The following is a 22,395-nucleotide window of genomic DNA, read 5'->3' as shown; positions in this document are numbered from 1 at the left end:
GGGGGGTAGTGTGATCCTTCCACACGTTACACCCTCTCAGTGAGAGTCCGCGCTGCCAGGTGAAAAGAAGCGGTTGATTGGCTACACATGTGTCGGAAGAAGCATGTGATAGCCTCCACTCTCCCAGACCGACCGTAGGGGGTAGGTGCGCAGCGACCAGGAAGGGGATTGGGAATTGGCATAACGACTAACATTGCGATGGGAGAAAAACGGAGGAAAAAGGAGGGGGAAAAAGACTAAAAAAAAAAAAAAAAAAAAAGTACTGTTGCTGCAGTGAGTGGAATCGATATGTTACAGATGCCAGAGAGTCTAGCTGCTATAGATTTCCAGAAATGGGCCACTGGTGGGAAATCCCAGACCATATGCATATACGTGCCGGTATCTCTTAGAGAGCATAAAGTGCACCGGGAGTCGGCCACCAGTCCCATCGCAAACAGTTTCCTAGGTGTGAGATACGTCCTATGAATATAATTAAAATGAATTTGTTGGTGATTAGGGTTGTGGGAGGTTAATATAGCATTTGTCCAAACGTCGTCCCAGTCAAACTCGGGGTCTAACTCTGGGATGTCCCCTCCCCTAATGTAAATTTTTTATATGTGGATTTCATTAAACATATATATAAATATCTGAGACAAACCCTCTTGTGGTTGCCCTGTCACCGATAAGCCAGAAAAAAGGTGTGCTGAGCACCGACCTTAGTTGAAGGTAAAGGAAGAATGATTCGCCAGGTATATCATAAAACTCTTAGGTTCTGAAACGCTCAAAATATCTGAAATGTTTTTGTATTCAAGTCGTTGTTTTTTGCGGAGCGAGAGCTTGTATGGAACGTGCAAGAATTTCAATTGGCGAATTTCAAGTGCAGCCGCCAGTTCAGTGTCGCTCGCTATGTGTTTTTATTTTTGCTAGTATGGTTGTGAAACTGGTATTCAATTTAGCTCTTAACTCATTCAGCGCCAGCCATTAGCCGGGTCCCGTTGTAGCTATGCCACGCTTTAAAGATAGGAGTGCATCACCTTGTTTTTAGAGCTATATCTATATTCTATATTATTAGGGATGCCCCGATCGATCGGCCAGCGATCGGTATCGGCCGATATTCAGTATAAATATGAGATCGGTGAATTCCGATAATGCTTTATTTTCGCCGATCGTGAAAACCGATCGAAAAACATGATCCAATTCTTAGCGGAGATCTCACTCACTGCTGACTTCTCTCTCAGACACACAGAGCTGCAAACTGCCGCTCCTCCTCCTGCCCCTCCCTTACTAGGGGTGGGACGATACATCGATCCAGATCGATACATCGATGTAATTATCAACAATCGAATCGGATCGATGCGATGTAATAAGATCGATTCATATCGATACTCTTATTTTGAAAATCCTGTGGCGAGTCTCATATCTGCCCAAGAACAACAGCAGTAGCTCCGTGTGTGTAGATGTTACAGCATAGCATTCTCCCTTTCTGTGTGTGTGTGTGTGTGCGCGCGTCTTTGGAAAGACAAGATGAGGTCAGAGGAGTTTGATGTTTAAATGTTATTTAAACATAAACAATATAATACATAATAAATGTAGGCCTATACATGATCATGCAACATCAACAAATTGTTGTAGGAACGGTTTGGGAGAGGGAGGTTGTGAGTTTTGAGTTCCAAAAAATGTAGCTTAAAGTTTAAAGCTCAATATATAAAAACGTGGCACTTTACAGTGAACAGGAGGTCTATTTGTATTAAAAACAATAGATTGATTTTCCTTTAAATGTCTGGAAGAGCTCAAAAATACAAATGTCAAATGATATTTTCATTACCTTTTTTTTGTTGATCTAAATGTTACCGATTGTGTTAAATGGGCATATGATATCATCTCATATCGATCGCAGGCACCTGAATCTAATCGTATCGTATTGTATCGTGAGAGACTTTGTGATATCGGCAAATATCGTATCGTTGTCCAAAGAATCGATATCATATCGTATCATGATGAAACTGGTGATTCCCACCCCTATCCCTTACCCGTGTAAACACAGAGGAGGCTCCTCTGCTCTAGTCTAGTGCGGACCTCCGTGAGCTAACGTTAGCTACCTAGCTATCGTTACTGTTTAAACAAAATTACCCAGTCAACTATTCACTTTTAATCAGGCATTGTCTAACGGTATCTAGCCGGCTAGCTACTGATAGCTCCTGATATCAACAAATGCTCCAGCAATAGTCTAGTAGTGCATGTTGATACCTCCGTTATCTCACGTTAGCTCACGTTAGCTCACGTTAGCTCCCTGTTCAAAACGAAATGTCCCATTAAACTAAATAGTTCACTGAGGCGTTGTCTTAACCAGGGTTAGAAATTAACATTTTTTTTCAAGGGCTTTTTTTGCCCCCCTTAATTGATTTTCGGGGGCTTTTTTTTGTATTTCGGGGGCACTGAATTTTTATGATAAACGGTAGGTGTGGGACGGTTCACAAAATGGACGGTTTGGTTCGTATCACGGTTTTGGGGTCACGGTTTTCGGTTCGGTTCGATATACGTTAATTTATATATAAAAAAAAAATAACACTCAAATCTAAACAGAGCCGCAGATATACCCTGCTGAGGGCATGCTGAATGTGATTTGAACAAAGCAGAGTATACACACAGACAGTGGAGCTGTTTGCAGATAGCGAGCATTTTGACTTGTTGCGTGGTGGCGATTAAAAAAAAAAGTTTACAGTGTTTACAGCCTTAAATAATGTTTGGCACACAAAGACCGAACTGACTGAAAGATATAGGCTACATTTGTCAAAGTATTAACTTAGTGCAAAAAAACAATATGCTCAGCCAGCACTAGACTTTCCTTTCTTTAATATAAACACAAAAAAACAATGTCAACCATGTTTAAATTCCCTGATTGTCAGTTCTTAATGGAAAGATTCGTTTTCTGCTTGAAATGATTATGTATCTGTCTACATTTATTTAGACTAACATTATTTAAATATTGAGTGCAAGTGCAACTGTGGTGGATTACGTAATTCGTTGAGTTGGAACTATCTATGGTTTGGCGCCGGGTCCCCACGGACATTTTAGCGTGTGGCACCTTCAGCTCCGGTAACGTTAGGAGGAGATCATAACATCAACAAGCAGCACGAAAGCGGCAATAGTCCCGGTTGGAGTTAGTAAAACACAGTTGTATGTTAGCCTTCTTGGATGTTGAATAAACGCCTATCATTGTCTTTAAACACCCCGCCTCTCAGACTCTCAGTATAATTTCAGAGTGATCCGGGATAATTCCTGGGAAGCGAGTAATAGGGCACATCGTGAATTCTACTATAAGCGTTGGCGTTTCTTGCCTGGACACGCTACTATTTCCAAATTAAATGTATATAATAGGTATTATGTTTCATAATGAATGCCTGCAAGGGGGGGGGGGGGGGGTCGTTTCTGATGCTTTGATTGCCAGTAACGGCATTCGTATTGAACACTAAAAACGCTGATCAGCTGGATCAGTATCAAAACATTGTTTGATCAAGCTGAAATTGATGTCAGATAGTCCTTACCTGTGGTATTCCAAAAAGAATATTCCAATTGTCTGATCGCGATTTCCAGTATTTGTGTCCATATTGGTACTGGTCCCGGACATAATTTGGCACAATTTATGGATCGAGTGTGCCAGATGCGTCTCGAAGTGCTCGGATGAAGCGACTTACTCGGCTCCGTCTAAATATAGCGCCCGTGACATTTGAGTATAACACAGAGTTAGATATAAGGTTTCAAAGGGTGGGCGACACTGCCATCTGGCAGGATGCGGCCGGTATTGCACTTTGGCGGTCTCAAAATCCTTTTATATGGCAACACCGAGGTCAATGGATGAATAATGAATGAAAATAGCGAATAAAAGAAAAACCCGAGATATCTCGGGTTCTGGCGTCCAACGCATGGTGAGTTAACCCGAGATATCTCGGGTCTGGCAATTAAAGAGTTAAGTGGTATTAAAGTCTAAAATGTAAGTTGTTGAAACAGGCAGATACCCCGGTATAGTTACATTAAATCTCATATCTCTCCCATTCTTATTATTCTCCCCCTATCTCCTCACGTCTCCTTGTAGGAGAGAGACAAAGTGATGCCGCTGGTCATCCAGGGGTTCAAGGATGCGTCGGAGGAGGCGGGGACATCTGTAACAGGGGGACAGACGGTGCTCAACCCCTGGGTGGTGATGGGAGGAGTGGCCACTACTGTCTGCCAGCCCAACGAGTTCATCATGTAAGAATCAAGTTCTTTTTTCCCCTTTCTATCTTCATTACATAGTCACAGTCGGCTCAGTAGGGTCTTTAATTTAGTTGATGATGGTGGTGGTGGTAATGATTCATTCATTAATTCATTCAATCAATCTATCTTTATTTATACTCAATAAATACAGAGTAGTTCAACTAATTTACAGTGTTGTCATGGTCATCATAAGTGTCATAGTGCGTTAATAAATACAGAAAGTATCAGACAATCAGAACAATTAAGAGCACATTTTAAAAACTAAAAGAAAACGGAGGTAACAATAAAAAAAATATTGTTAACACTTTGATTGCCAGGCAGCAGGACCTCTCATTGAATAGCGTTCTATTTAATGGAGAGAATGGCGTGTTTGCAGTAGGGATGGGCATTTGAAAGAAAAATCCAGATCGATTGATCGCATGCTATACTCTATTGATCGTGTATTACTCAAAGTATTTTTTGTAACTAAAAAAATATATATTAGATTTTTAATTTAATTTTTTCTTACTTATTTTTGTTCATTCACGTATATATGTTTAAGGAAACCAACAAACAGTTATAATCTTACACATACATGTGAAAATATATGTTAAAAAAAATTATAATTTCGATTTTTTTCTTCTTTTCATAGCTACGATGAGTAATCGATTACTCGCACCCATCCCTAGTTTGCAGTGCTAAAAACTATATTAAATATTATAGCTATGGATCTAATAATGTTTTCGATTGTCAGTGAGTTTCTTCCAGTCAACATGCGAAAAACAGAAACATTTTTCATCCGTACATTTCCGTTTTATACCGTGGTGAATATGAGTATAGTTTCAGTGATTCTGAGTAATCCCATGAAAAGACGCGAAAACAGCGTTTTATTGGAATTCACTTATTGCCATTCCTCGCTTGGATCAACAATCAATCTGAAATCAACGCTAGATTATCTGTATTATCTTTCATCATGCACGGATGAAAGGGGGCTTGCAGCGGGGCACCCATTTGTGCCGTGATGTGACCAACGGTACACGGCCCACACACATAAAACACAGACACGTTTCGATCGCGGGGGGAAAAGTATCAGATCAACGCAAGATCGGTAATATAGAGTCCTTACCTTGTCTCTGATGTAATGCAAAAAGAATAATCCAATTATCTGATCGCCATTCCAGATATCCACAGCGATCCTGTCTCCGACGTTATCCGGCATTGCACATGAACGGGCGGGCGGGGTCAGTTGTCCAAGCCATCCCTACAAGCGCTTGTTTTGCAGGAGTGTTTAGGACCCGCCCCCATGCCGCAGCTTGGTAGAGAAAATAAACTACATTGTTTCAAATGGAGTGCAATAGCGGCCGCAAGGCGGTAGGCGGCGGTATTGACCATCTGCGATCTCAGACACATTCAGTACAGCATGCACAGGCTGCCCTGATGAATTATGAATGGCAATAGCGAATAAAAGAAATACTGAAACAGAAACGTAGATCCACGTTTCCGGCACTCAAGCGCTGGGCCACAGAAACGTAGATCTCCGTTTTCGGCAACCAAAGGGTTAAGGTTCAAAACCAATCCATAGACTAAACACTAGAGTGTCTAGTTTCTGAGTTTCCAGCAGGGTGTTCCATGAGGTAGGGGCAGAGAAGCCAAAAGCACATCTACCAAGTTCAGTTCAAACTCTAGGTACCAAGACAATGACTGGATAAAGTTCAGTACAAAATCTAGGCACTCACAGGGCAATCACAGGATCGTGTACGACAGGGTCCAGTGGTCCAGTGGTCCATTCCAATGAGGAAGTAATATAATTTGGACAGTCTCTAATCTTGGTAATGATGATGATGTTGGTGGTGATGGTCATGATAGTGATGATGATGATGATGATGATGATGGTGGGTGGGTGGTAATAATAATGATGATGAGGGGGGTGATGATGATGGTGGTGGTGGTGATTATGATTAGGGATGCACCGATATGAAAATTTGCCACCGATACCGATTGTTCAACTAACGCAATCGGCCGATACCGATATTTGTGGTTTTTTTTTTGTTGTAATATTATTTTTTTGTATGAAACTACTGTATATTTGTGTTACAAATTGTGCTCACCGATATGAACATAGGCCTCTTTACTTACTTAAAAAAAGGAAACATCAAGAAATAGCACTATCTCTCTCCCAGTATGTTCTGCAGGGCTGCAGCTAGATACTAGTTCTCCCAGTATGGTCTACCGGCTGGGCTGCAGCTGGATACTATTGTCTCAACCAGAGCTCTCAAGCAGTCTCAACCAATGAAATTTTGATTGACAGTCGATTCTGCCAATTACGTCACACACCGCTTGCACCCGCCTCTGCTGTTACCACCAATCGGCAAGCGCGTATACATTTTTTACTTCCGCTTTTGTCCGCCATTGATTTTGACGAGAGGTATTCTACAACAACAACAACGCCGGCGCGGACGACGTTTAGCTTTTAGCTCCGCAGGATGACTTAAACGAGGCATAATGATTTTACTGCAACAAATGTTATAATAAAACAAAGCCTTTCTATACATGTGTCTGATTGAAAACTTTATTAACAGATTGCAGAATGGGTAAAACTCAGGGCTCTATGAGCAACGGAAGGAACTGAGCTAGTATGAACGCCTAATGCTTGCTACGTTCGGGTAAATAATATGCTGATGTTATTGAACGTGTAACACTAACTATATAACGTTAATGCCACAAAACAAATGCCTTGTTAATCATAAGTAGTAACTTTGATGCAGTAGCTTGTGTGTGTGTGTGGGGGGGGGACTGGGGACAGCGTTGTGCAGGTCGCGAGTGAACTTTTTTTTGTCTTTTGACGCTACACAAATTGATGGATATTTATCGGCTACTGCCATCGGCACATTCGAGCTTATCGGCCGATAGGCCGATTGCAGTCAACAAGGCACTTATCGGCCGATACCGATACCCGACCGATACATCGGTGCACCCCTAATTATGATGGTGGTAATAATATTGATGATGATGGTGGTGCTAATAATGGTGGTGATGATGATGATGGTGGTGGTAATAATGGTGATGATGGTGGTAATAATAATGATGATGAGGGGGGTGATGATGATGATGATTGTGGTGGTAATAATGGTGATGATGATAATGGTAATAATGGTGATGGTGGTGGTAATAATGGTGATGATGATAATGGTAATAATGGTGATGGTGGTGGTAATAATGGTGATGATGATAATGGTAATGATGATGGTGGTGGTAATAATGGTGATGATGATGATGGTGATGATGATAATGGTGATGCTGGTGGTGGCGATGATGATAATGGTAATGATGATGATGGTGGTAATAATGCTGATGATGATGGTAATAATGGTGATGATGATAATGGTAATGATGATGGTGGTGATGATGATGGTGGTGGTGGTAATAATAGTGATGATGGTGGTGGTAATAATGGTGATGGTGGTGGTAATAATGATGATGATGATAATGGTGATGATGGTGGTGGTGGTAATAATGGTGATGATGGTAATAATAGTGATGATGGTGGTGGTAATAATGGTGATGATGATAATGGTAATGATGGTGGTGGTAATAATGGTGATGATGATAATGGTAATGATGATGGTGGTGGTAATAATGGTGATGATGATAATGATGATGGTGGTGGTAATAATGGTGATGATGATAATGGTGTTGATGATGATGGTGGTAATGATGCTGATGGTGGTGATGATGTGCTGTATATAATGTGTACCAGGCCAGACAATGCAGTGCCAGGGGATGTGTTGGTGTTGACCAAGCCGCTGGGGACTCAGGTGGCTGTCGCAGTGCATCAGTGGCTGGATATCGTAAGTCTGCCCTACTTTCAAACAGTCTGGTGTTACTATTTCAGAAGCGTTATGTGTCTGTAAGGCAGTGGTTCTGATTTTGTGAACAATGACCACGGTCTCTCTCCCTCAGCCTGAGAAGTGGAACAAGATAAAGCTGGTGGTGACGCAGGAGGACGTAGAGCTGGCCTACCAGGAGGCCATGATGAACATGGCACGACTCAACAGGACAGGTATGGCGGGAACACACGCCTGCATCCATCCTAAAGGCTTACTGCGCACGTTAGGTTTGCCAGTGGCGATGTGAAATTTCCCATGACTAATGAACTCACGACAACACCGGTATTACTGGGACATTTTACAAAATTACACTCAATATCTGTAAATAGTCTGTCCGTCTACCCCTGTTTTTAATTCATTTTCAATGACTAGTATCCATTTGTTGGACAGACGAGAGTTGACGTTATGTTCTAATTTGAAAATAAACCAATAGACAATAATACCTTCTGTCAGTTTTCCAAACATTCATTGATGGATCAATGACAGATCAATGTAGCTGCAGCCTTATTTAGCGCATTGCGCAAACATACTCCTCTGAGCTTTTCAAGTCGATCTGCTGCAGGGTTCAATCCAAAATATTGTGTTGTCTCCAGAGCCTCCTTTCTCTCCTTCATGCAAAGTCAAGTGAAACTGAAGCTACTCTGCTTAGCATAGTGGGGGCGGTGGACAAGTAACATGGATGCCGGAACACTGAGTAACACTGACTACCGTGGTAAGACTAGCGTCCGTTGCTCTTGTAACATTCTCTCTCTCTTCCAGCTGCTGGTCTCATGCACACCTTCAATGCCCACGCAGCCACAGACATCACAGGGTTCGGGATCCTGGGCCACGCCCAGACACTGGCGCGGCAACAGCGGAGCGAGGTGTCGTTCGTCATCCACAACCTCCCGGTGCTAGCCAAGATGGCCGCTGTGTCCAAGGCCTGTGGGAACATGTTCGGACTTATGCACGGCACCTGCCCTGAAACATCAGGTTTGTTTGTTTGTTTGTGTGTGATGCTCTTTTCAATTTACTGTCCTCAATGAATTTCCCTTTGATTAGTAGGAAGAGACCTGTTTTTACTAGGGATGCTCGATATTGGCTTTTTTACCGATACCGATATACCGATATTGTCCAACTCTTAATTTCCGATACCGATATCAACCGATACCGATATATGCAGGGTCCCCCCCCCCCCCCCAAAAATGGAATAATTTCAGGTAATTAACATTACATATCTCTTGTTGTGGAATAACACACCATTATGCATACTTTTGACAATAAATAAAATCAGAATTTGTTCTTACTTGCTTGCCTGGGTAAATAAAGGTTATAGAAATGAAAAAAAAGAATTTGAAAACCGATACCGATATTTTCCGATATCACATTTTAACCTCGTTTTTACCTCATTATTAGCCACCTCATTATACTACATCATTATTGGAATGGAATTCTGGAACCTATGGAACCCGTTCTAGTCACTGGCTGGTCCTTAACTCAATGGATGCCACCAGGGAACAAAATAACTGGGCGCCCATCGCCAAATGCGTGTAGATTTACCGTCTGGCGTCTAAAAATAATAGTCTGCCCGCCAGCTGGCGTGTAATTCATATCGATACTCTTATTTTGAAAATCCTGTGCGGGTCTCATTGCCGCCCCAAGCGCAGATCCAGTCATAATATCTGGGCTCCGGCAGCTAGCAACGTTCAGGTTAATATGATACTCTTATTTTGAAAACCCTCTAGCAACTCCGCGAGTCATATGATATCCGCCCAGTCCGCGTTGTTTCTTGAAAACAGAGCAGTGTTGTAAACAGAGCAGCGTTAACACAGCAGTGCACCTACAGGCGCGAAATAAGTCTGTGATGTTTTTCTTCTTCTCACAACGAGTCCAATGCAGCTACATGCTTTGCACCGTCGCCATTCCTTTATGCCCACATCGCCCGAAATTAACGTTTATGTACCAATCACTACAACGTTAACGTCAGCTAACAAGCTAATCCTGATGATCAGACGAGGCAGAGCCACAGTAAACGGCACTGAGGAAAGGGAAATGGGGGGGGGACGGGACACACACTCCCCTTCCCTGTGTGTGTGTGTGCGTGCGTTTGGAAAGACGACGGAGTCACTAGTCAGGACTCAGGACAGGAGTATATTATAGTAAACTGAGGATTACTGAGGATGGACAGATAATGTTGATATTCAAATATAAATTTTTTTGAGAGGAGTGGAAGTTTGAAGACAGACTACAATATGATGCGGGGGTGGTGAGTTGAAACAGTGTGTGTGTGTGTCCCGACCCCACTTCTATGTTTCAATAAATTATTTGCATTTAAAACTATTAACGCTGACTCATTCCTTCAGTCCACTCAAAATTATGCTAATATTCCTTATGTTGTTTATGATATTAATTGAAAATAGCATATGAGAGTATTATATGTAATAATAACACATGGCGATATACTAAAAAGCTATTTATAATTTTTGGCTAGTAAAAAATCTGCCCGGCTGGTACTTTTAAAAATCTACAAGCCAAATGGCTGGTAAGTCAAAAAGTTAAGTTTGTTCCCTGGATGCCACGCAGTTGAGCATCGTTTGTACTTACCACGCCAAGCTCTAAGTGATAGGAATAAGTGGCAGTGTTTGCAGGGCTATAATTATATTCTAGCCCATTTGACATCGACTATCTATAGTTCAATATGTGTTAAAGAAATAATTTTTTCATCCATACATTCCCATTTTATACCGTGGTGAATGAGTATAGTTTTAGAGTAATCCTGTCTAATCCCATAAAACTACGCTATGCAGCAATACATTTCTCGCCTGTACACGCTACTATTTCTAAATCAAATCTATATTATTGGTATTATGTTTGATCGTGAATGCATGAAAGGGTGGGGGGGGGGGTCGTTTTTTTATGCTTCGATCGTCACCAACGGCATACGTTGTGGAGTAACGTTACACACATGTTGTGATCGAGTTGAAGTCATGGTCGGATCACAGCAGGATTGATATCATTTAGCCCTTACCTTCACTAGGATGTACCCCAAAAAGAATATTCCAATTATCTGATCGCGAGTCCCAGTATTGGTGTCGATCGTGTCGCCAACATAATCCGCCACACATCATGCATCGGGAGCATTTCACGCTTCTCAATCCGATCGGGACAACCGCTCCACTTGCCTGACAAAGAAAAGTCCGACCGGAGACACTTTTTTTTTTTTCTTTTTTTTTGTCTTTTTCCCCCTCCATTTTTTCCTCCGATTTTCTCCCATCCCAATGTTAGTCGTATGCCCCAATCCCCTTCCTGGTCGCTGCGCACTTCAGCGTTTCCGTTAGCCGGTAATTACCGGTATTTTACCGGCAAAATCTGTTTAAGTCCGACATATTTTATCTCTCCGGTCTTAATGTCCGGTGAAAATAATTCCCTGAGTCTAAGCACAATTTGATTATTTGAATTGTATTAAAATAGGCTAAAATTAAATAGCCTATGCGATGAACGAAACGATCATTACATTTGTTTCCTCGTTGCTTCTAATGTGCGGACTTTTCTGAAGCTGTAGAGCCGCAGTACCAGCAGTACAATTCAATATTCCAGCAGTACTCCAATTCAGCCATTTTCAGCCAATGTTGGGTGGGGGGCGCTGTTGTGCGGTTCCCAGAAAAGAGCCAATAACAGCTGAACAGCTTCTCTGCAGCGCCATACTCTTTGCAAATAAGTCGTTGCGAGGTGGAGAGAGTCGTCACGCAAACCACGATAATGTTGCCGTCTCTCTGCTTTCTCAGTTCTTCGCTTGATATAATTAATACAAATGTCCAATATAACGGAATTCGTTAGCTCATAAAAATGTGATTATAACAGACTGCTGTTTAGTGTCGGACCGACTGCGTATCGGTCTATTTTATTTCAAGTCAGCAGCAGCACGGAGTATCGAGGGACTTATTTTATTTGGAATATATTAATGACTGTATACGTGAAGTTGAACATTATGATATGTGTGACGTGTCTGATACAACGAGGTGAAGCGATGTCGACTCGAGATTCATTTGGGGGTGTGTGTGACAGAGCTGCTGCAGCGGGATGCTGGTAGCGTATCGCACTAACTTGAGAGGCGAGAGATAGTAATTTGATTCTGCAAATCAATTTCTCATTCTTCGCTTGATGTAATTAATACACATGTCCAATTATAACGGAATTCGTTAGCTCATAAAAATGTGATTATAATAGACTGCTGTTTAAAACTCTGACCGGAATATCTCGAATATGTCCGGTGATAGAAATCTTGCAGGACACTCAGACCGGCACGAATATGTTCTAACGGAAACGCTGGCGCACTTACCCCCCACAGTCAGATCATCTGGGAGAGTGGAGGCTATCACGTGCTTCCTCCGACACACGTCCAGCCAATCAACCGCTTCTTTTCACCTGGCAGCGCGGATCCTCCCTGAGAGGGCGTAGCGTGTGGAAGGATCACACTATCCCACTCAGGTCCTATCGGCGCTTAGCAGGCGCCCCGACCGAACTGTAGGAGTCGCTGTTTACAACGACCCGGACCCACCCCGCCAGCTTCTCCCACCCTCTAATACAGCCAATTGTATTAGTGTGAGCGGCCAGCCAAGCTGGTGACAACCCCGGAGCTGTGAGCTGGATTCGAACAGGCGAATCCAGCTCACAGCTCCGGGGTTGGTGACGAACGCAATCTCCGCTACGCCACCTAACCGCCCTCCGACCGGAGACTTTTGATCGACACACAGGCCAAGATATAATGTTTCAAAGGGTGCTCAATACTGCCACCTGGGTGGATGCAGCCGGTATTGCACTTTGGCATTCTCAGGATGATTCCCCATGTTAACCCACCCAGAGTCCGTGTGCCTGTAATGAATGGAAATATCGATATATCGATATCTCGGGTCTGGCGCCGAATGTGTTAAGGTCCCCTGAGTTTGCTCGGAACAGGTTTATCTGCATTTTGCTATGATGCCCCCTAGCTCATGGAATGAACTCCAACAGTCCTTAAAGCTTGAGATTCTCGCCTCTGTTGCAGAGTTTAAAACCTTTGATCTCCAACCTTTATCAATCAAGTTGTATGTGTTTTAATTGATTTGTTATCCTTGCTTTTTGCCTCATCTTGTTGTCTTATTGTTATGATTTTATATGCTTTATTTTTTGCTAATTTCTGTATGGAACTGTACACTCGACGTGACTGTAAACGAGGGAAACCTCTGTTGCCTTTCGAGTTTAAATAAAGGTTTGAAATGAAAAATGAAAACCCCTCACTGACCCGTCTCTCCGCCCGTTCTGTCCACAGGGGGCCTGCTCATATGTCTGCCCCGTGAACAAGCCGCCCGCTTCTGTGCCGAGATCAAAGCACCAAAATACGGCGAGGGCTACCAGGCGTGGATCATCGGCATAGTGGAGAAGGGAAACCGCACCGCCCGCATCATCGACAAGCCCAGAATCATAGAGGTGGCCCCGCAGGCTTCCACCCAGAATGTCAACCCAACCCCCGGTGCAACGTCTTAATCGCCCCCCCCTCCCCCGCAGCCGCACCAGAGCGGAACTCAAGAGTTCCGTCTTCTTTTTTGGGACACGTAATCTAGAAAACCATCCTAGAGAGAGAGAGAGAGTTTCAACAACATGTACAGTACACAAACCGTATGTATACAGAAAGGACTGGGTTGGTGTGCATCCCAATGAAAAGCTGCCCCAGGACAGTGGCCTTCGAGGGCAGACGGACTCAAATCTATACATCTATCGAAACTATTGGCAAGAAGAGGAAGAAGAAGAGGAAGAAAAAAAGAAAGGAAAAATCAAAAGTAAAAATATCCATTTGCCTTTTGTGTCTGATGTATTCTGTTCTGTTAACTGAAATTGCGCTTGATCATGATGGCAGCCTCTGCCCGTAAGAATAAGATGATGATGATGATGATGATGATGATGATGAAGATAAACTGACACAGTTGATTCATTTTGAATCTTAGCAGGTCCGGTGTCTATTTGCCTCTTTGGCTCTTTTTAAAAGTTGCTGTCATCAAGCACGTGGTTTATGTGATGACGTTTCTGTTTGTCCCTTTCACTCTGTACAGTTCTATGCCTAGTTTTAGTTATTTGTTGTAACCGATGCCTTGAGAGACTTTTGACGAGTGTGAACAGAATGGGCTGCTTTTTTACTTTTCAGTTTTTGTATCGCCACACACCCACCTAAATAAATCATTTAAATAGAAACATGTTCCTTCCTGCCCACTGATTTGGGAGCTCTGAATTAATCGTTTAAATTAAAGAATGTTCCTTCCTGCCCACTGATTTGGGAGCTCTGAATTAATTGTTTGAATAGAACGATTTTCCTTCCTGCCCACTGATTTGGGAGTTCTGAATGAATCATTTGAATAGAAAGATTTTACTTCCTGCTCACTGATTTGGGAGCTCTGAATGAATCATTTGAATAGAAGAATGTTCCTTCCTGCCGACTGTTTTGGGAGCTTGGAATTAATCATTTAAATGGGAGAATGTTTCTTCCTGCCCACTGATTTGGGAGCTCTGAATTAATCATTTGAATAGAAAAACTTCCCTTCCTGCCCACTGATTTGGGAGCTCTGAATAAATCATTTAAACTGAAAAATGTCCCTTCCTGCCCACTGATTTGGGAGCGCTGAATAAATCATTTAAACTGAAAAGTTTTCCTTCCTGCCCATTGATTTGGGAGCTCTGAATGAATCATTTAAACAGAAAAATGTTCCTTCCTGCCCACTGATATAGGAGCTCTGAATTAATAATTTAAATAGAAAAAGGTTCTTTACTGCCCACTGATTTGGGAGCTCTGAATGAATCATTTAAATAGAAAAATATTCCTTTGTGCCCACTGATTTGGGAGCTCTGAATTAATCATTTAAATAGAAAAAGGTTCTTTCCTGCCCACTAAATCAAATCAAATGTGACACAGCTTGTACTGTGTACTGGCGCTCCAGAAATGTACCAGGTGGTTTCCCATAGAGCATCATTTAAGATAACTTAAATGTGACAATGCACAATAACAGAAGGCTTCCATCCACTGTTAGCACCTGTGCTCACAAAACCATCGTGTCAGTCACAGTTCAAGCAGGTGGCATGTATCACATTTGATTTCTACGTTCCCCTCGAGGCTCGCCTGAAGGAGTTCCGCCCTTGTGATGATTCCAGAGGATGTAGCCTACCTGTTGATATATGATTTATTGTTACGAAGCTTCAGACTGATGAGAGCCCAAAATATCACTTTTGTTATCACCGTGGCTGGGATGACAAACATAATTTATCTTCATGGAGCCACGTGTAATGGCCTTTGTCAATGTCTAGATGGATGGAAATAAAAGTGGTTTCTCACGGTGAAGGAGACATTCTTTTTGTTCGCTATGTTTGTATTGGGGGCCTGACCGGTGTATCAGGCACTGATCTTTTAGTTTTGGCCTCAAATCAGTATTGTTTCATATCCACAGATTTGTCATTGGTACATACAGATTAGCTAAATCCCTTCTATAAATAAATGTGGTAATTTGTGAAAAGAGTGTAGTTGTCTAAAGACGATTAATACCATAACTACTGGTTATCTCATTTCTTATTTGAAAGCTACAGTATATATACAGGAGCACAATACAGGAAATATCCTTTTTTAAATATTGGCAGTTATTGTTATCAGTAATCTGTCATTTTGTCCAAATATTGTGATCGGTATCAGTGCCAATAATTGGTCTGGCCCTAGTTTCTAAAGAAGATTAATACCATAACTACTGGTTATCTCATTTCTTATTTGAAAGCTACAGTAGGAGCACAATACAGGAAATATCCTTTTTAAATAGTCTTGGCAGTTATCAGTAATCTGTCATTTTGTCCTCCAAATATTGTGATCGGTATCAGTGCCAATAATCGGTCTGGCCCTAGTTTTTACTACGTGTAATACGGTAATTACTATGATTGTTTGGGTCAGTGTTTAATTATGACTGATGGTAAACATCCTGCCTTCTCCTGTGTGTGTGCAGGTGGTTGAAAGTAGTTTTCATTCTTCAGAATGATCAACACATTTTTAATATGAACAGCAAATTCAAAAATACATACATGTAACAGGATTGAGACATATACAGAACAGTCCTGAACACTTCAAATAGTGATATTTACAAGTTTACATATGCACATATGGACAAGGACCTCCGAAGGGTTTGCACAGGGGAACAGTTGTATCACTACTCTGTGATAAAAAAAAAACATTGACAACAGTTAGAAACAATGTAACCGTTTACGGAGTTTCTGAAATAAATACTTAAAACAATTCCGTTATAAATGTGTCTTCCTTCTATCAAAATGGACAGACAGCCCAATTCTTAAGGGTTCGGCCTACAGAAAAGTACTTGCGTCTATAACTTCAAGCTATTTTATAATAATTATTTATAATATAAAAATGTTATGTTATAATTATTATTATATATAAATACAAATATTACATTTTATTATATATAATCAAATGTAATATTTGTATTTATATATATTATAATAATAATAATGTATACAGTTGCATCTCAATAAATTGTAATATTGAGGAAATATATTGGTTGCCTCCCTGCCACGCTGCATTGATTGATGCAAAAGGAGCCCCAACCAAGTATTGAGTGCATATACTTTTCAGTAGGCCGACATTTCTGTAATATATATATATATATCTTTTTATTGGTCTTATGTAATAAAATGTTCTCAGATACAGAATTTTGGGTTTGCCATAATCATCAAAATTTAAAGAAATAAAGGCTTAAATATTTCACTCTGAATCTATATAATATATGATTTTCACTTTTTGAATTGAATGACTGAAATAAAAAAAAATGTTCCTCGATATTCGAATTTATTGAGATGCACCTAGTCATATAAACGTTCTGCTCGTCGTATAAATTATATATTATTATTAATGATGATAAAGCTGCGAGGAGAGGGCGATCTAGCCCTCCGTCCTGAAGGCCACGTCACGCCTCCTTCTTGTTGTTCTCCGGTTGTCTCTTCTTGTCGTTATTACCAGGTTTAAAAAGTGCTTGGATATCCAGCATGGCTTTCCGAATGTTCTGACCAAAACGGAATGAGTCCTGAGTGAGAGAGAGAGAGAGAGAGAGAGAGAGAGAGAGAGAGAGAGAGAGAGAGAGAGAGAGAGAGAGAGAGAGAGTCTTTGAAAACATGGCAAATAACTCAAAACTCCCATACTGGGAGAAATACAACAATGTGCAAACACAGCAGCAACATTTGTGAGCTGCTGTGACAAGAAAAGGACATCCAAAGGAATACAACCACCATAAAGACTGTCAATCACACAAAAATCCCTTCTGTACTGTACCGATTTCTTCTGATTTCTGTTTGACTGTTTTGCTTTGTTTGTTTTAACACTGGCTTTGGCAATGTAAACATATGTTTCCCATGTCAATAAAGCCCCTTTGAATTTAATTGAGAGAGAGAGAGAGAGAGAGAGAGAGAGAGAGAGAGAGAGAGAGAGAGAGAGAGAGAGAGAGAGAGAGAGAGAGAGAGAGAGAGAGAGAGAGAGAGAGAGAGAGAGAGAGAGAGAGAGAGAGAGAGAGAGAGAGAGAGAGAGAGAGAGAGAGAGAGAAATGTTGAGAGGGAGAGAAATGTTGAGAGGGAGAGTAGAGAGAGATTGAGAGAGAGAGAAGAGAGAGAGAGAAATAGACAAACAGAGGGGGAATGTTGAGTTTATGAATACATAATAAAAAGCTACGTTCATGTGCAGTCCTGACTTTAGTTTTTTCTTACAGTCTTGGAGCTGGAGAACTTGCTAGAGATGTGGAATGTGATGAGGTTCTCTCCGACGATGATATAAGACACGCCATACCCATCGTCGGCCACCTGGGGGCAGAGGAGAGCCGCCGTTATTATAGACCACTGCACTTCTGTTATTGATTGATTGAAAACTTTATTAACAGATTGCAGAATGGGTACAATACAGTACAGCTCAATACTAACAACTGCTAAGAGGATGAAGACCAGAAAAAGACTTTCGTCTTGTTTATATAAGGGTCCTCCATTTTCAATTCATCAAGACATTTAAGACATACAAATATACAGTACTGTGTAAGAAAAAGAGATCACAAAAAAAATAATATATACATCCGAAGGGGAAGAAACTGTACATTGGAGGGGGTTGGGTGGGTGGGGGCTGGATTTGGACATTTACCGGGGCCAGTTTCTAATTGCAGCCACCCGTAGGTGCTCTTTGAGAGCGGTTTTAAAGGATTCACATTCCTTTACGGCTGTGAGTAGGGCGTTCCACATTATTGTGGCATAATTGTGAAACGTGTTTAGTCCCTTGTTTGAGCCGAATCTGGGTTGAACGTGATTTGTGGAACTCCCTCTGGTGTTGTGGTCGTGGACTTCACTGACCTTATTTCTTATTTATAGTGGTGTAGTGTATCTTGTAGACCAGGCCCATTGCAAGTTGCTGTACTCTGTCATCCTAGGTTGTCAAAGTGGGCAGGGGTAAGGTGGGTTTTGGGAGTAAGGCCAAGCAGTAGCCTGACCAGTTTGTTTTGTGATGTTTGTAGCCTTGTTTTTAGGGCCTTTGGGGTGCTTTGGTACCATGAGGTGCAAGCATAGTCGTAGTACCCTTGAATGAGTGCTCCTGTTAGAATGAATGAATGAATGAAAACTTTATTTAACAGATTGCAGAATGGGTACAATACAGTACGGCTCAATACATACAATTGTTAAGGGGATGCAGACCTGAGAAAGACGTTTGTCTTGTTTCCATCACGGTCCCCCATTTTCAATTCATATAGACATTTATGACATACACAACATACATGACATTTATGGCATAGGGACATATAGGTATTTAGTACTGATACATTTGTGACATAAACGGTATTCCAATATACAGTACTGTTACCCCTAGATCCTGACAGAGTATATACATATGATGGGGAGGGGACTGTACATTAGGGGGGGGGGTGGGTGGGTGGGAGAGAAATATACATACGGCGGGGAGGGAATATATACATGCGGTGGGGAGGAGACTGTCTATTAGGAGGTGGTGGGGGTTTTGGGCATTTACGGTGGCCAGTTTCGAATTGCAGCCTCCCGTAGGTGCTCTTTAAGAGCGGTTTTGAATGTGGGCAGGGATTCACATTCCTTTACAGCTTTGGGTAGGGCGTTCCACATTGTTGTGGCATAATTGCGAAACGTGTTTAGTCCCTTGTTTGAGCCGAATCTGGGTTTAACATGATTTGTTGAGCTTCCTCTGGTGTAGTGGTTGTGGTATTCACTGACCTTTGGGAAGTATTTTGACATGTACATGGGCACTCCGGTCGTATAATGTATCTTGTAGACCAGGCCCATTGCAAGTTGCTGTACTCTGTCGTCTACTCTAAGCCATCCTAGGTTGTCAAAGTGGGCAGGGGTGAGGTGGGTTCTGGGGTTCAGGTCAAGTAGTAGTCTGACCAGTTTGTTTTGTGATGTTTGTAATTTTGTTTTAAGCGCCTTTGAGGTGCTTTGGTACCATGAGGTGCACGCATAGTCATAGTACCCTTGAATGAGTGCTCCTGCCAGAGTCTTCAGGGTATTCTTGTTTACCAGAGAGGAGATCCGGTACAGGAATCTAGTTCGTTGGTTGACTTTTTTTATTACATTGGATGCCATTTTGTCACAGGAAAGATTTGCCTCTAGGATGGAACCCAGGTAGGTAATTTCGTCTTTCCTTGTGACAATATTGTCACCCACTGTAACTGAGAAGCCGTCGGTCTTGTTGAGTTTGTTATTTGAACCGAAGAGAATGGACTCTGTTTTGCCCATGTGTAATGATAGTTTGTTATCAGCGAGCCATATGCAGATTTTGCCTAGTTCCGAGCTGAGGGTTTTTTCAACCTGCAACTTGTTCTTGTCAGAGACCAGCAGGGCTGAGTCGTCCGCAAACAGGAACAAGTTGCAGTCACAGGCTGACGACATGTAATTTGCATAAATTAGGAAGAGTAGCGGTCCTAGTATGCTTCCTTGTGGAACACCACAGCTCACTGTGAGGGGGGGGGGATAGAGTACCGTTTACCTCTACCATCTGTTCTCTCCCCTCCAGGTAGGATTGCATCCAGCTCACTGATAAGCTATCAAAACCAATTGCTTTTAGCTTGTCCATTAGAATGGAGTGATTGACAGTGTCGAAGGCCTTTTGTAGGTCCAGCATGACCATGCTGCAGTATTTGCCCGCGTCCACCTCTTGTTTGATGTGGTCGTACAAATAGAGGAGGCATGTGTCAGTGGAGTGGGACGTTCTGAAACCAGATTGGAATTCGTAGATTCGATTTTTTTCCGCCAGGTACTTTTCGACCTGTTCGTAGACTATTTTCTCCATGACTTTCGAGATGGAGGTAAGAATAGAAACAGGGCGGTAGTTGCCTGGGTCTAATTTGCTGCCCTTTTTGTGCAGAGGGGTCACTCTCGCAATTTTGAAGTCCTTGGGGACGTGCCCCTGTTTTATAGAGAGGTTTATTATGTGTGTGATGACTGGGGTGATGGCGGCTGCTGCGTCTGAGGAATTTGGAGGGGATGTTGTCATGGCCAGTGGCCTTGTTAGGTTGGAGGGCGCTCAATTTTTTGAGTACCTCATCGGTTGTTACCATTTCAAGTTTGAAGTCGTCTTTGTGGACCCCTAGGTTTTTGTAGTATGCTACTATGTGTTCTACCCCATAATGCCCTGAGTGGGAGGGTAGTTTGTTTACCAGTGTTGTGGCTATGTTTGTGAAGAAGATGTTTAAGTAATTGGCTACATCCAGCTTGTCTGTGATGAGCGTGTTGTCCGTCTTTATGTTTATGTTTGAGAATCTGGTTTTAAGTTTTTTACTGCAGCCTAGTTGATTATTGAGTAATTTCCAAAGTTCGCAGGGTTTGTTTTTGTTTTCCTCAGTTTTGTCGTTGATGAAATTTCTTTTTGCGGTTCTGATCATGGTGTTTACGTCATTTCTTAGTCTGTTTCTTTGAATTTTTAGTTCAACCACGTGGGCTTGGAGTTCACTGTTTGAGCTTTTGGAAAGCTTTGTCTGACTTTTATGAAGTTCAGAGCATTTTTTGTCTCTGGTTTTCATAGCGGCCAGTATTTCAGTGTGCATCCATGGCTCAGCGCGATTTTTAACCCTGGTGGTTCTTATGGGTGCCATGTTGTTGAGTATTGCTGTGAATTTGGTTTTGAATCCAAGCCATGTTTCTTCAACCTGTGTACCACTGAGTTCATCTGACCAGTCCAAGCTCCCCAGTTCTAGGTTAAAGGCCTCTCTAGAGTAAGTTTTGAGGTCTCTAGATGTGACTGTTTTGTGACAGCCGGCCTTCTGTTTTAGCTTTTTGCGGGTACAGAAAATCATATAATGATCACTTAACCCGCATGCTATCACCCCTTTATTGGAGATCATTGACTTGTCAGAGGTCAAAATGAGGTCAATGGTGGTTTGTGTCGAATCACATACCCTTGTGGGTTGGGTGATTAGCTGGCTGAAACCGTGCAGATCAGAAAATCTACTGAAGGCCTTGAAGACGCCTAGAGACGTCAAGGTATTCTTATTTACCAGAGAGGAGATCCGGTACAAAAATCTTGTTCGTTGGTTCACTTCTTTTAGTACATTGCTTGCCATTTTGTCACAGGAAAGATTTCCCTCTAGGATGGAACCCAGGTATGTAATTTCATCTTTCCTTGTGACAATATTGTCACCCACTGTAACTGAGAAGCCGTTGGCCTTGCTGAGTTTGATATTTGATCCAAAGAGAATGGATTCCGTAATATCCGTTTTACCATGTGCAGTCCTGACTTTAGTTTTTTCTTATTCTTGGAGCTTGTGAGGGGGAGGGGGAAGGGGGGGGAAGAGACCACGCGGGATAACATAAATGAATGTAGCCGTAGCTACAACCACTTACATCGAGGCTCTAATCAACATTACTTCACACGCTCTCCCCCCGCTCTCTCCCATGAGCTCAACATACCGGAAGTGTCGTGGTGGTATATTGTACTACACTTTCCCGGATACAGACGAGGGTGCTATAGGAATAGTTTGTCACATCAAGGTAGTCTCTCCCTCTGCTCTCTCACCGAGCGTAAAGCGGTAAACTCACCGGACCGAACCCCCCGCCGGCGCCGACGTATTTGGGGAACTTGTTGATGTCGACCAGGTTGAGTTGCTGCTGAGGAGTCTGGCTGGTGGACAACCTCCAGGGCTCTGACAGAACCTGGAGACACAGGAAGAGGATGAGAGCAGGGGGATGAATGAATAGAGAAAAGCAGAGGACGAAAGGTAAAGAGGACAACAATTGTTTTCTGGTTTCCCTG

General features: G+C 42.2%; 2 protein-coding genes across 2 annotated transcripts in view; one reads left to right on the top strand and one right to left on the bottom strand.

Annotated features, from left to right (window-relative positions):
• Nucleotides 1-15,587, top strand: part of sephs1 (selenophosphate synthetase 1) — a 43,718-nt gene extending 28,131 nt beyond the window's left edge. The window contains exons 6-10 of the mRNA XM_084335609.1: nt 4,073-4,227; nt 7,970-8,060; nt 8,173-8,272; nt 8,859-9,071; nt 13,387-15,587. Of these exons, the coding sequence (XP_084191735.1) occupies nt 4,073-4,227; nt 7,970-8,060; nt 8,173-8,272; nt 8,859-9,071; nt 13,387-13,601 (774 nt within the window). The 3' untranslated portion in view covers nt 13,602-15,587. The remainder of the gene's footprint in view (nt 1-4,072; nt 4,228-7,969; nt 8,061-8,172; nt 8,273-8,858; nt 9,072-13,386) is intronic.
• A 1,136-nt stretch (nt 15,588-16,723) lies between these two features.
• The window catches only part of cpt1b (carnitine palmitoyltransferase 1B (muscle)), a 32,089-nt gene continuing 26,417 nt past the window's right edge, over nt 16,724-22,395 (bottom strand). Inside the window, exons 17-19 of the mRNA XM_084334344.1 lie at nt 22,182-22,295; nt 17,850-17,942; nt 16,724-17,176 (exon numbers count right to left, since the gene is read on the bottom strand). Coding sequence (XP_084190470.1) covers nt 17,060-17,176; nt 17,850-17,942; nt 22,182-22,295 — 324 coding nt within the window. The 3' untranslated portion in view covers nt 16,724-17,059. The remainder of the gene's footprint in view (nt 17,177-17,849; nt 17,943-22,181; nt 22,296-22,395) is intronic.

The sequence above is a fragment of the Notolepis coatsorum genome, assembly GCF_963971535.1.
Source record: "Notolepis coatsorum genome assembly, chromosome: 18".
NCBI lineage: Eukaryota > Metazoa > Chordata > Actinopteri > Aulopiformes > Paralepididae > Notolepis > Notolepis coatsorum.
The sequence above is the reverse complement of the archived record's forward strand: the minus strand, read 5'-3'. Positions and strand labels throughout refer to the sequence as shown.